The following is a 15,149-nucleotide window of genomic DNA, read 5'->3' as shown; positions in this document are numbered from 1 at the left end:
GCTCATTCTCCACTGATATTTCTGTTCAGCAGATGAGCCAGCTGGAACTGCACCAGGCAGCTCTAGAGGGACTTGCCCTGCCACATGACCTGACAGTGCCAGCAGCAAATTTCTATCAGCCTGGTTTTGGCAAACCACAAGTGGACAGAACCCGAGATGGGTTCAGAAATAGGTATGTTATTAATCCTATGAAGATTGCAACTTGTTTTTCTCAGACTAGTAAGTCAGTTATCCAAAATAGAATTCTATGATATACACTAATATTATATACTATATGATGTATACTGAAAATTTTGGAGGCCAGAGTGATAGCACCATGGGTAGGGCATTGGTCTTACGCAGTTGACCCAGGTTCGATCCCTGATATCCCATAATATCTGCCAAGCCCCCCAGGAGTGATTTCTAAGTACAGAACCAGGAGTCACTCCTGAGCACCACCGGGTGTGGCCCCAAAACAAAAAATAAAGCAAAACAAAATTTAATCTCTTCCAGTTAAAGTAGAAGGAAAATGACTGAATTCTACTATAGGAGCATAGGCTTTATATTCTAAATTTTATATTACTATGGGGCCGGAGTGATAGCACAGTGGTAAGGCGGTTGCCTTGCACTTGGCCAATAAGGATGGACCCCAGTTCGAATCCCAGCATCCCATATGGTCCCCCGAGCCTGCCAGGAGTGATTTCTCAGCACAGAGCCAGGAGTAACTCCTGAGCATTGCCGGGTGTGACCCGAAAAACAAAACAAAATTTATATTACTAATTTAAAGAATTCCTTTGTCTTTTTTTTTGTTTTTGGGCCACACCCGGCGGTGCTCAGGGGTTACTCCTGGCTGTCTGCTCAGAAATAGCTCCTGGTAGGCACAGGGGACTATATGGGACACTGGGATTCGAACCAACCACCTTTGGTCCTGGATCGGGCCCAAGAATTCCTTTTTCTAAAGACTATCAAAGCTTTTTTCCATCTACACTTTAGAGATGAAGCTAGGCTCCTGATCTTTCTTTTCAACAGGTTCCCTTTTTTGAGGGGCGGGGGAGGCCCATACCTGGCAGTGGTCAGGGGTTACTCCTGGCTCTGTTCAGAAATCAATCGCTCCTGGCAGCCACAGGGGACCATATAGGATGCTGGATTTGAACTTCAGTTGGTCCTGGGTCCTGGGTCAGCTGCTTGCAAGGCAAACACTCTAACGCTCTTTGGCCCCTCAACAGGTTCCTTATTTTTATTTTATTTTTTTAAATATATTTTTTATTTAAGTAACATGATCATAGTTGGGTTACAGTCATAACCAGAATACCCCCCTTCACCAGTGTAACATTACCCCCTCCCCCGTTCCCATCCCCTGCTTATATTCAAGACAGGCATTCTACTACAGTTATTTGTTTTTAAGTTCAGTAAGTTGTATTTTTTTTTCCTTAAAGGATAAAAGTAAAAAAAAAAATATAGTAAAGGTGTGATAGTGGCAATCACCGTTGTTTGCATAGGTCCAGAAAAATGGGGAAAATGGGAAAAAAAACCTTGACCTGATTACAAAAAGGCCTCACCCCAGAAGTTTATTGGCATAAGACTGACTCTGGGTTCCAGGCATACCAGCCCGGCCAACCCGAGTCATTCTCCGTGGTCCCAGTGAAACTTTTTCACACTTTAGCTATTGTTGGTAGCAGATTCTTATATTTGAAGACTCTGGATTCTGTGCATTTCTTTCATCGGTGTCAGGCTGATGTGGAGCATCCTCTAGTTTCAGCATACCATTAAATGCAACAGGTTCCTTATTATCAAACTGTCCTGATAAATTTTTTGACTTCTGGGCGGCCACACCCAGCAGTGCTCATGAATTCCTCATAGCTGTTTCTGGGGACCCTACCCAGAGATTGAACTCAGGTTGGCAGTGTGCAAGGCAAGTACCCTACCCATTGTACTATGGCTCCAGCCTACCACCTCTATTTTCTGTATCACGAAAGTGTGCTTCCCTGAACATTAGTCCAACCCATTCAGTACTTGATAATTAAGCAAACTTACTTGGATTTGATTCTTATTTTTCCCCCCCCTTCGGTATTGTTCTTGGTCTGCACCCAACTGTGCTCAGGGCTTACTCCTGACTCTCTGCTCAGAAATTACTCTTAGCAGGCATATCAAGTGCTAGGGGTCAGTCACTATCTACTGTACTATCTTTCTACCTTCTGGGTCTGGTTCTTAAAATTGCCATATTGTCTGTATCTTGTCTTAACTGGTTTTATATGTAGATACTTTCAGGAAACAGATCAGTGAGTGCCCTTGTATCCTATAGTGTATTTGTTTTTTTGTTTTTGGGCCACACCCGGTGGTGCTCAGGGGTTACTCCTGACTGTCTGCTCAGAAATAGCTCCTGGCAGGCACGGGGGACCATATGGGACACCGGGATTCGAATCAACTACCTTTGGTCCTGGATCGGCTGCTTGCAAGGCAAACGCCGCTGTGCTATCTCTCCGGGCCCCCCGATAGTGTATTTGTGACCTCAGAAAGAGCACAGGACCTAACTGTATAGCCCCTTTCACTGAATTTCATTCTGTAATCTGTAATAAATTGTAGTTCTAATAATCATGGGCATGATTTTTTGACTTTCAGAGCACTTAAAATACCTAGAATTTTATTTGTTCATAGCAACAATCCCATGAGGGAAATGGGTCACGTAATTGCATTTTGCAGATGTAGAAATGTATTTTTCAATGTGACTCATTGGGCTAGGATGTCTCAGCAATAGAGCACTTGCCTTACATGTCTTTGTCCTGGAGTTAATTCCCCACACCAAGTCCCAAAAATGTAACAGTTTAGAAATTCAAGTATATGTTATGGCTCAAATGTCAAGTCTCTTGGGCCCTCCTTAAACATATACTGCTGTCCTCCGGAACCTATCTGCTCTGCTCTACTTGCTTTATTTTTTATTGTACTTAGCATCTTTTAGCATTACTAATTTTTGGTCTGTCTCCCAATCTATTAATAATCCCTGTGCATCCTGCAACAAGAATGTAATAAAACTAGGGAGTTGTCTTATTTATTTGCATATCTAGCCCCTAGAACAGAATCTAGTATGTATGCGCTCAAACATGTCTACCAAAAGGAATAATTATAATAATAATGCAGAATCGCCAGATTGGAACTTCTCTCTAAATCACCCAGAATCTCCCCTCACTGTTATGCCAGAGCCACTAAGGTGTGACAATATTGGAGCTTATCTTGGAAAGCCATGAGTTTTAGAATTCCTGCTGCTTACAATTGACAAAACTTCCAAATCATTAACAAAACACTTTTGCCCTAACAGTACGAGGCTGAAATGCAGTGGTGCTTTCTTTAGAGAGGAGTCTTCTCAGTATATTTATATTCATCAGCTGTTCCATTTTCTTCCAAGCTAAGGGAGAATGAGTAGAATGTCTGAAGGTAGGAGAGATGTCTGTTCTCTTTAACTTGGGAGGCCTGCGATCAACCTTGTGTATTATGGCAAATGAGGAGAAATGCATAATGCAAATGAGTCTTAGCTAGCTGTCTCTGGCTCTCTATTTTAATTAGTGCTTCACAGGCATCAGTTCTATGCCAGGTGCCGTTGTCAATGTTGTTTCTTACCCTCTGGAGTAGGGGAACAGGGTCTGACGCACAGCAGAATGAAATATTTCTAAGTCCCTGTAACTGTTCTTTTGCCTGCATTAAAGCTTATTGGTCACACCCAATTTAATGCATTTCCTTCCGAGTCCCTTCAGCACAATACAGTATATTATTTCTTCTGCTCTCTCATACCTATAGTAGTATATTGTTGGAACCTAATATCTATCATATACCTGAGTACTTTAATTTGGTATCTCCCCCACTAGAAAGTTGGCTTTTTTGGGGAAAAGGGAACCAAACTTGTCAGTGCTTAGAGTTTTCACCCTTTTTTTCACTCAGGGATCACTCTTGGCAGTGCTCAGGGGAACATATGAGGTTCTGGGATCGAACCTGGATTAGCCTTGTGCAAGGCAAGCACCTTACCTGCTGTACTATTGCTCCAGTCCCAAGAAGTTCTTTTGTTGTTGTTGTTGTTTTTGGGCCACACCCTGCAGTGCTCAGGGGTTACTCCTAGCTCTATGCTCAGAAATTGCTCCTGGCAGGCACGGGAGACCATTTGGGATGCTGAGATTCGAACCACTGTTGATCCTGAGTTGGCTGCTTGCAAGGCAAACACCCTACCGCTGTGCTATCTCTCCGGCCCCCAGTCCCAGGAGTTTTTATGTGACCCAGGATCATGTTTATGAAGTTTGTTACTTTCCGCTCAACTTAGTATGTGATCTTGATTATATTGGAAGTGGAATTGGATAATGGAAATGGGATATTATATTCCTAGGCTGTTCTTAAGCATCTGTTTGCTTGCATTTTGATCAGTTTAGGACTGACTGATACTTGGATTGTTCACAGGCAACAACGAGTGACCAAGTCACCAGCACCCGTGCACCGAGGGAGTTCCTCTTCCCCTGCCCCTGCCGCCTCCATTACAAGCATGGTCAGTGACCTTTGACTTTGTGAATGACTTTTTTTTTTTTTTTTTTTTTTTGTTTTTGGGCCACACCCGGTAATGCTCAGGGGTTACTCCTGGCTATGTGCTCAGAAGTCGGCTCCTGGCTTGGGGGACCGTATGGGACACCGGGGGATCGAACCGAGGTCCGTCCAAGGCTAGCGCAGGCAAGGCAGGCACCTTACCTTTAGCGCCACCGCCCGGCCCCTGTGAATGACTTTCAAGCTCTTCCCTATTTGTGTATATTCTGTACTATGTACCATAAAATGTCTCACAGAAATACAATGGGTTTTTTTTTTTTTTTTTTAGGGGGGTGCTCCACACTTGGTGGCGCTCAGGAGTTCCTCTTGGCTCTGCGATCAGAAATAGCTCCTGGCAGGCTCGGGGGACCATATGGGATGCCGGGATTCGAACCACCATCTCGTGCAAGGCAAATGCCCTACCGCTATGCTATCTCTCCAGCCCAAAAATACAATGGTTTTTTTATGCCTACCTGTTACTACTTAATCTTACAGATCTTCCCCTCTCAGGCCTCTAGGTGAAACCCCTACTTTGGGAAAAGTATGTTCCAAGAAATAGATATATATCACACGAGACAATATATGTAGTATGTTCAACCAAATAAAAAGTTGGAATTTGGGCCCGGAGAGATAGCACAGCGGCGTTTGCCTTGCAAGCAGCCGATCCAGGACCAAAGGTGGTTGGTTTGAATCCTGGTGTCCCTGTGCCTGCCAGGAACTATTTCTGAGCAGAGAGCCAGGAGTAACCCCTGAGCAACGCCAGGTGTGACCCAAAAACCAAAAAAAAAAAAAAAAAAAAAAAAAGTTGGAATTTAGGGGCTGGAGCGATAGTGTAGTGGTAGGATGTCTGCCTTTCACGCAGCTGATCCAGGGCGGACCTCGTTGATCCCTGGCATCCCAAATGGTCCTCTGAGCCTGCCAGGAGTGAATTCTGAGCATAGAGCCAGGGATAACCCCTGAGCACTGCCGGGTGTGACCCCCCCTCCCAAAATTGAGTTCTAAGCTCTATAACTAGTTATTTTAGATAAGGGGAACATTTTTTAGTAAATTATTAGGCTGAGGTTTTCCCTGAAAAGTCCTGTGCCAGGGGCCAAAGAGAGGTATAAGGGTGTAAGGTACATGCTCCTGGGCATCCTTGTTTGATCCCTAGCATCACTGGGTGTGGTCCTATGAGCATTGCAGAGATGGCTGTGATAATCCCTGGGTAGGGCCAAAGCAGCACCAAATCCTCAGGCCCTTCCACACTACAATGATGCCAGCCTGGTTAGACAAGAATCACTGAAGGGCCTCTGGGTCTCTTGAGCACTGCTTGGAAAGTGTAGCCTCGTCCTATAATTCCCCCCAAAATCCTTTTTCAGATGGAAGATCTATTGCATCAGATATATTCTGGCCTTCCCAGGCTGGGGAAGTAACTAGCTGACTACATAAGCAGTTCCTATCACCACAGACTTTTGAAGCTCTATTTTTTTTTTTTTTTTTGGTTTTTGGGCCACACCCGTTTGACGCTCAGGGGTTCCTCCTGGCTATGCGCTCAGAAGTCGCTCCTGGCTTGGGGGACCATAAGGGACGCCCGGGGATCGAACTGCGGTCCATCCTATGCTAGCGCTTACAAGGCAGACACCTTACCTCTAGCGCCACCTTCCCGGCCCCTGAAGCTCTATTTTCATCTTTTTCTGGTTTTTTTTGGATTTTTTTTTCCCTGGGCCATGCCCCGTGATGCTCAGGGTTTACTCCTGGCTCTACACTCAGGGGTTACTCCTGGTGGTGTTCAGAGGATCATATGGACTACTAGGGATGGAACCCAGGCCAGCTATATGCAAGGCATGCACCTTTCCTGCTGTGATATCTCTCCACCCTGAAGCTCTATATTAATTAGCTCTTTGTACTAGACAAATCTAGATGGTTGTGAATAAGGAATAATGAACTTAGGACAACCACACCTGGTAATGCTTACTTTTGGCTTTGTAGTCAGGAATTTGGCTCATTCTGTTTCTTTTCCTTCATCAGTTTATTGGCTAGTTCCTAAATAGCCAGTAAGAGAAAACTTAAGGGCCCGGAGAGATAGCACAGCGGCGTTTGCCTTGCAAGCTGCCGATCCAGGACCAAAGATGGTTGGTTCGAATCCCGGTGTCCCATATGATATGGTCCCCCGTGCCTGCCAGGAGCTATTTCCGTGCCTGCCAGGAGCTATTTCTGAGCAGACAGCCAGGAATAACCCCTGAGCATCGCTGAGTGTGGCCCAAAAACCCAAAAAAAAAAAAAAAAAAAAAAAAAGAGAGAAAGAGAGAAAACTTAAGATTGAGTAGTTAGGGGCCGGAGAGATAGCATGGAGGTAAGGCATTTGCCTTGCATGCAGAAGGTTGGTGGTTTGAATCCCCATATCCCATATGGTCCCCCGAGCCTGCCAGGAGCAATTTCTGAGCGTAGAGCCAGGAGTAACCCCTGAGTGCCGCTGGGTGTGTCTCAAAAACCAAAACCAAAACCAAAAAAAAAGATTGAATAGTTATTTGGGGGAATGTGCTAATGATAGTTGTTTTTTCTCTGCAGCTTTCTCCTTCCTTCACCCCTACCTCAGTGATTCGTAAGATGTATGAGAGCAAAGAGAAAAGCAAGGAGGAGCTAGTATCTGGAAAAACAACCCTTGGTGACTGCAAAGAAGACATTCAGAAGACCAGTGAAGGTACTATGTAGTTGTTAGAGGTGTGCTATCTAAGAAATTATGTGACAGAAAAAATTAAAATTAGGGGCCGGAGAGATAGCACAATAGTAGGACATTTGCCTTGCATGCAGCCAACCTAGGATAGACCTGGTTTCTATTCCTGGGTCCCCAAGCCAGGAGCAATTTCTGAGCATAAAACCAGGAGTAACCCCTGAGCACTGCCGGTTATGGCCCAAAACCAAAAAATGAAGAAAAAAGAAAAAAAATTAAAATTAAGGAGGCCTCTTAAGAAAAATAAAAGTCATTTTTGTAACAATCCTCAGAGACAATTAGAGGAGAGCTGGAACACCAGCTCACTCCATGAAGCTCACCACAAGAGTGGTGAGCACAGTTATAGAAATAACTACACTGAGAACTACCATAATCAAGTGAATGAATGAGGGAACTGGAAAGCCTGTCTGGAGTACAGGTGGGGGGTGGGGTGGGATGGAGGGAGATTTGGGACTTTGGTGGCGGGAATGTTGCACTGGTGAAGAGGGGTGATCTTTATAGGACTGAAACCTTATCACAATCATTTATGTAATCAAGATATCCAAATAAAGAGAAAAAAAAATAATCTTAAAAAAAAAAATTAAGGAGGCCTGAGAGATAGCATGGAGGTAGGGCGTTTGCCTTGCATGCAAAAGGATGGTGGTTCGAATCCCAGCATCCCATATGGTCCCCCGTGCCTGCCAGGAGCATAGAGCCAGGAATAACCCCTGAGTGATGCCAGGTGTGATCCTGGAAAAAAAAAAAAACAAAAACAAATATAACATTAAATTAAAAAAAGAAAACGTGAAAACAAACAAAAAGTGAGGGGCTAGAGAGAACCCAGTGAGTAAGGTGTTCACCTTTGCCAGAGGCTAACCTGGGTTAGATCCTAAGCAGCCCATAGGATCTCTGGAGCACTACCAGAAGTGATTCCTGAATGCAGAGCCAGGAGTAAGCTCTTAGCACTGCCAAACATGGCCCAAAAATGGGGGGGGTATATATATTTATTTATTTATATAAATATATATATATATATATATATATATATATATATAGAGAGAGAGAGAGAGAGAGAGAGAGAGAGAGAGAGAGAGAGAGAGAGAGAATAAAATGGAACTGAAGAGAGAGTTCAGTCCTATATATGGCTGACTTGGATTCGATAGTGATATTGCCAAGAATGATTCCTGAACACAGCTTGGGTGTGGCACAGATACAAACAAAAACAACACATATGTAAGATAATATATGCTGGAAAGCATAGGGGCTATACTTTAGGACCAGCATGACCTAAATCTCCAAAGCCCTTTGTGTTTGTCAGGGAAAAGGTTCCCACAGTCCTGGATGACCTTCTGTCCAATAAAATATGCACTGGTTTCATCACAAAGGTGAGGTCTGACAACTTTTTAGAAGAAAATGAAACTAGAGAGAAGACTACTGCAGGCTGGGTGGGTTTGATCCTGGCACCCCATATGGTCCATCAGGAATGATCCCTGAGCATATAAAGCCAAGAGTAAGACCTGAGCACTGCTGGATATGGTCAAAACCAACCATCCTCCCCATAAAGAGAGGAAAATGAACAAGTCTTTGTTTTTTGGGGCTACATAAAACAGCCTTTTAATTCCAAGAAACTAATTAGAACAGAAACTTGATCCCACACAGGTATGAGCATAGCCATCAGGACAGAGCAAGGTGTACGGCTGAGCTGTATGTCCACACCTGATAGGCCAGCTCACTGCTATTCCTGGGAGGACTGTATGAGTAAAGCACATGGATTTAAAAAAAAAAAACTGGTTAATTATAACTTCAGTATAAACATTTTCAAAACTTGGTGCAAATAGTGGTCCATACAATATAGTCATTAACTTGTTGAGGGAATCAAATACAGATTATGAGATTTACTGGATCATTTAGAGGAAAAAGTATTGTGGGGAGTTTTCGACCAATACCAATTTCATTTCTTACAGAAACTCTTCTGTCACCCAACTCCCTGCCCAGTGCTGATCGAGACTCTTCTCCTACTATAAATCCCAAACTATCAACATTACAGCGACCTTCGTGTTCCACTCCACTGTCCCAGAGCAACCGCTACACCAAAGAACAAGATTACCGACCTAAGCCAACTGGGAGAAAAACTCCCACCTTGGCATCACCTGTTCCAGGAACACCTTTTCTCCGCCCTATCCATCAAGTCCCCCTTGTCCCCCATGTCCCAATTGTTCGACCAGCTCACCAGCTTCACCCAGGATTGGTCCAAAGGATGCTGGCCCAGGGAATACATCCACAGCATCTTACAAATTTGCTCCAAACTGGTAAGTCAGAGGCCTGGCATGCTGATGAAAATACTGTACAATGTTTAAAAAAAAGAAAATACTGTACAATGGGAGGTTTTCATCCTTAGAAAGACCTGTAGATTTTCATCTGATGGGCATCAAATTCTTTTTTTGGGAGGGGGGCGTTCAGAGGTTACTCCTGGCTATGTGCTCAGAAATCACTGCTGGCTTGGGGGACCATATGGGACGCTAAGGGGTTGAACCACAGTCCGTCCTAGATCAGCCACATGCAAGACAAATAAATGCCATACCACTGTGCCACCACTCTGGCTCTGGGCATCAAGTTCTAATCCAACCCATCCCTTATTTCATTAAAAAATTAGTGACTGGGGGCCAGAGAGATAGCACAGCGGTAAGGCATTTGCTTTGCACGCAGCCAATTCAGTACAGATGGTGGTTTGAATCCCGGCATTCCATATGGTCCCTCGTGTCTACCAGGAGTAATCCCCTGAGCGCTGCCGGGTGTTACCCAAAAACAAAACAAACAAATAAATCTGGGACTGAAGATTAGGTGTTCTTTATTCTATTAGATCATTGCCATTTTAAAGTTAAGCCTGCATATTTCCAGGTAAGTTAAGACTCCTACCAGTTTGTTTCTGTTCAACAGGTGTGCTTCCTCCTGGGATGGATCTGACTCATTTACAGGGACTATCTGGCCCAATTTTGGGTCAACCCTTTTACCCTTTACCTACTGCTAGTCACCCAATCCTAAACCCTCGCCCCGGGACACCATTGCATCTGGCAATGATGCAACAACAGCTACAGCGCTCAGGTGAGTTTGTGAATGGGCCAGGTAAACTAGGGCTAGGCTAGCCTGGGTTACAAGCTTTGCAGTGGAGGAAGTGAGTTAAAATTGATAGTTGATTCTTTTAATACCTTTTTTCCCAATCTTTTTTTCTTTTTGGTTCTTTCTAGCCATCAAGTTTTTATTTAAGGTAAATTGGAATAGATAGAAATGTACCAATCTCTCAGGATTTGGAACTCCTGTTCCTAAAGATTATGGGAGAATTAAATCTGTTCTTTGACAGACTTTTAGAATAGACTGAGAATCCATCTAACAAAGCATGAGGACTTCCCAAAGTAGATGCCATCTCACCAGCCTAACAGTTTTTTTGTGATGCAGCTGCTTACCATGGAATGTCTAGTGGTTTTATCTAGGGTGGGCTCTCAAATGTGTAATACTTTTGAATAGCTGTTTCTTTTTTTTCTTTTTTGCCTTTGTTTTTTGGGTCACATCCGCCAGCACTCAGTGGTTACTCCTGGCAGACTCGGGGAACCATATGGGATGCTGGGATTTAAACCACCATCCTTCTGCGTCTAAGGCAAACGTGCTACCGCTGTGCTATCTCTCCGGCCCAATAGCTCATGTTTCTAAGGTGCAATGTTTTGACATTGCTGACATTTTGCAAAGAAGTTCCTTATAAGAAGCCCTAAATATTCTAGCGATACTAAGTTTCAGTCGTATGGGCCTGATAGAGAACTGTCACCTTCATGCTGAATGACTACTTTTCCTTCTTATGCCCACAGTTCTTCATCCTTCAGGCTCTGGTTCCCAGGCAGCAACTGTCAACATTCAAACAACCCCTCAGAATGTGCCGAGTCGGTCAGGCCTACCCCACATTCACTCCCAGCTGGATCACCGCCCCAGCCAGAGGAGCAGCTCCCCAGTGGGCCTCGCCAAATGGTTTGGTTCAGATGTGCTACAGCAGCCCCTGCCCTCCATGCCCGCCAAAGTCATCAGTGTAGATGAATTGGAATACCGACAGTGAGCAGGGTAGATGGGCTCATACCGACAGTGAGCAGGGTAGAAGGGCTCACCTGGACCTATGGCAGCACCCTGGTCAGGACTCTTGCTTCCTCATCTTGGGATGGTTTGGGCTTTTACTTTGGAGCACTCTGTGAGGGCCCAGGGCCCTGGTGTAGTCTGCATTACCACAGAAGGATCTTAACCAGTAGAGCCTATGTGGTCTTGATCCAGGATACGCAGTATGCTAATCCTGGGAAGTCTTTTTTTTTTCCTTTTGTAAAATATGTGAATGAAGTGTTGGTGTCTTTATAAACAGGTGGCACCTAAGAAAGAGGTCTAAGAAAAATAAATGTAGACCTTTATGTACAGACTTGTGTATAAACAATTTTTGTATATACATATAGGATAGCTTTTTTGAACTTACAAAGCTGTACATAAAAATAGCTGACCGTGTCAATAGTATGATTTTTTTTTTCACTTGTATATTTGGGATTTTTTTCTTTTCGTTAATTAAAATTGCACATGCTTGTGAGACTGAAGTGAATGGCATTGTTGTGATTATTTCTTGAGTCCCTTATTTCCAACCAGGTTACCCAAGTGGTTGAGTAGGTTCCTTGAGGGAATTGATCTCAAGTTTTTGAGTTTTCTTTAGAATGGATAGAACTGAACTCCATCTCATTAGGAGGGAAACTTTCTTGAACTTTAAAAGTTCTACCTGGGCTGGAGCCATAGCATTTTACCTTGTTCGTGGCCAACACAGGGCAGACCTTAGTTCAAATCCCAGCATCCCATATGGTCCCCGTGCCTGCCAGGAGTGACTTCTGAGCCCAGAGCCAGGGAAAATAAAAACAAAAAAAGTTCTACCCAATTACCCAACCCCAATGGGCCAGCTGACCCCTATGGTCAGGTCATTCACCTCACAGACAACTTTATATTCTACTCTGTAATTTCCACAATTAAATCCCAGGTGAAAACTGCTTATCAGGTAACTGTATATGATAGTTTCTCTCAAACCCACATTTTATCAAGGGAAAAGCCAGCAGTTAACACCCTGGATCTTTAGGTTTAGCCCATCCTGTAGGGGGAAAATGGTATATGTAGGGGTAGAACCTCAAAATTCTTTAGTAGTCTTTTTTTTTTTTTTTAGGTTGGAGGTGGTGCAAGGTGGGGGGTTCAGCTTCACCTGGCAGTGCTCAGGGCTTACTCTTGCCTCTGCACTCAGGAGGGACCACTGCTGGCTCTGGGAACCGTATGGGGTGCTGGGAATCAAACCAAGGTCAACTATGAATGGCACCCGCCCTACCAACTGTACTATCTCTAGACCTTGTTCTAACGGGCTTCTTTCATAAAACTTTCAAGATTTGAATGTGTGTTAACTGATGACTTGTGTTCTGTATCTCTCCTTAGCTCATTTATTTTCATTGTTCACCTTAACTACATTCACCACAGTGAAGAGATGGAGTCTACCAGAATACTTTAGGGTCAAGCTAAGTGAATTTTGCTGTATCCCTTAACACTTGTACTTATTTAAGAGTATATGTAGGGGCTAGAGAGACAGCATGGAGGTAAGGTGTTTGCCTTTCATGCAGAAGGTTATTGGTTCAAATCCCAGCATCCTATATGGTCCCCCGTGCCTGCCAGGAGTGATTTCTGAGCATGGAGCCAGAAGTAACCCCTGGGCACTGCCGGGTGTGACCCAAAAACCACACACACACACACACACACACACACACACACACACAAAAGTATGTAACCTGTCTTGACTTTCTGCTATAGAATCAAATGAATTCATTTTCTAATTCACAAGAGGACAAAGCTACTGGGTCTGACCACAGGTCTTATATATTGAAAGTGTTGGCCAATACGCCCACGAACATCAAATAGATAGCATTTCAACAAAACCTGGCTTTGTGGATTGAGCTCTGCTTAGTGGTTTTTCATTAGTTCTTCCTAACTCCAGTATTATTCTCAGTATGATTCCTTAGCTTCAGAAATAGCCTGTGGGTCCAGAGAGAAAGCATGGAGGTAGGGTGTTTGCTTTGCATGCAGGAGGACAGTGGTTCGAATTCCAGCATCCCGTATGGTCCCCCGAACCTGCCAGGAGCAATTTTTGAGCACTGCTGGGTGTGACCCAAAAACCAAAAAGATTAAAAAAAAAAAAAAAAAAAAGGAAAGAAATAGAACCTGTGTTTAAAATTCTGCAAAGTGCTTTGTTTCCACAGGTAGAAGCGGAAAAATAGTCTCAAATTATGATAAAGTACAGATGGCCACATCTGATGTCTTTATGTGTACATGTGTACCATTGTTTCTACTCCATAATAAACCAATATACGTAAGGGGAGGGATAAGTTGGAGCTTCCAGTATGAACTTCCATTTTATGCTGTTCTCTGGAGAAGACAAGGTCATCAACCAAAGAACAAAACCATTAGCCAGTAATTAGCAAGATGAAACAAGGCAATAGGCAATGTTGCTATAGCAGAAGCTAGATGGAGCTTATCAAAACTAAAAACTTAGTATATTTAGTATATTAGTATATTATATTATTATATACATTAGTATATATATTATATATATTAGTATATTGAGAGGTAAGAGAGAACATCAATGCAGTCTTCCAGGAGCAATGAGGTTATGGGCAGAGAAAAATGGAGTGGCGCTGGAGAGCTAGAGCAGGTAAGGCACTTGCCTTGCATGCAGCTAGCCCAGTTTGATCCAGTATGGTCTACAGGGACCACCAAGAGTGATTTCTGAGCATAGTACCAGAAGTAACCCCCCAAGCATCACTGGATATGGCCCCAAAATAAAATATCAGCTTTGACAAATTGGCTGACAATATAATTTAAAAAACAACATATGGAAAGTACATTCAAATGTAAAAACAGCAGAAAGGTACAGAGAAACTCATGGTATGAGGGTCAGATGGGGAAAAGTAGTAACTCTAAGGAAACAGTTTAGCAGCTAATGTTCAACTAAATGTGTGGGGTTGAGGAAGGGAGGCAGAAAAAAGTCAAGCATTTTGAGAACTACTGAGAGAGATACCTAGTCAGGGTCTATAATAAGGATAAATACAATCCAGGAATAAAGGTAGTTTCTGATTCTTCAATAATTCTATTCCCTTTACTAATATTTAAAAATGGGTATGTGGACTGATCATACCACGGATATAAGGCATTTGCCTTGCACACAACCAACCCAGGTTTGACCCCTTAGTCCAGCCAAAGAATAAGACTTGAGCTCTGCTAGGTGTGGCCCAAAAATGAAAACACAGAGGCTAGAGCAATAGCGCAGTGGTAAGGCGTTTGCCTTTACACGTGGCTGACCCAGGACAGACCAGGGTTCGATACCTAGCGTCCCATATGGTCCCCCGAACCTGCCAGGAGTGATTTCTGAGTGCATTGCCAGGAGTAACCCCTGAGCATCACCAAGTGTGGCCCAAAAACAAAAAAGAAAAGAAAAGAAAAAACAAAAAAATGGGCTTGTGAGGACTTGAAAAGAAAGACGTTGGGGCCAGCGAGATAGCAGGGGAGGTAAGGCATTTGCCTTCCATGCCCAAGGACGGTGGTTCAAATCCCGACATCTCATATGATCCCCTGTGCCTGCCAGAGGTGATTTCTGAGCATAGAGCCAGGAGTAACCCGAGGTGAATGGCGAAAAGAATGACGTCAATCTTATTCTCAAATGATGTCATTACAAAGACCAAATGAACCGGAGAAATGCATGTCTTGCACATGGCTGACCCAGATTCAATCCCCAGCACCAGGTGTCATGCACACACACCAAAAGGATGTGGCCCTGAAACCAAAAAGGAATGGACATGTGAACTAATTTAGGCCATAAGACAAACTATTG

The 15,149-nt window shown here is 43.7% G+C and overlaps 2 protein-coding genes across 3 annotated transcripts in view; both read left to right on the top strand.

Annotated features, from left to right (window-relative positions):
* Positions 1–11,814, top strand: part of EIF4ENIF1 (eukaryotic translation initiation factor 4E nuclear import factor 1) — a 58,811-nt gene extending 46,997 nt beyond the window's left edge. The window contains exons 13-18 of one of the 2 annotated variants that reach the window (XM_049788960.1): positions 33–172; positions 4,417–4,501; positions 7,081–7,213; positions 9,187–9,531; positions 10,160–10,324; positions 11,080–11,814. In XM_049788960.1, coding sequence (XP_049644917.1) covers positions 33–172; positions 4,417–4,501; positions 7,081–7,213; positions 9,187–9,531; positions 10,160–10,324; positions 11,080–11,321 — 1,110 coding nt within the window. In that variant the 3' untranslated portion in view covers positions 11,322–11,814. Of the gene's footprint in view, positions 1–29; positions 173–4,416; positions 4,502–7,080; positions 7,214–9,186; positions 9,532–10,159; positions 10,325–11,079 lie in introns of both variants that reach the window. The other variant, XM_049788959.1, reaches the window with a different exon arrangement.
* PISD (phosphatidylserine decarboxylase) overlaps positions 1–15,149 on the top strand; it is a 356,590-nt gene that overhangs the window by 188,620 nt on the left and 152,821 nt on the right. The window lies entirely within an intron of this gene.

This window comes from Suncus etruscus, chromosome 15 (assembly GCF_024139225.1).
Source record: "Suncus etruscus isolate mSunEtr1 chromosome 15, mSunEtr1.pri.cur, whole genome shotgun sequence".
Lineage (NCBI taxonomy): Eukaryota > Metazoa > Chordata > Mammalia > Eulipotyphla > Soricidae > Suncus > Suncus etruscus.
Note: the sequence above shows the minus strand (reverse complement) of the source record. Positions and strands in the feature narration are given on the sequence as shown.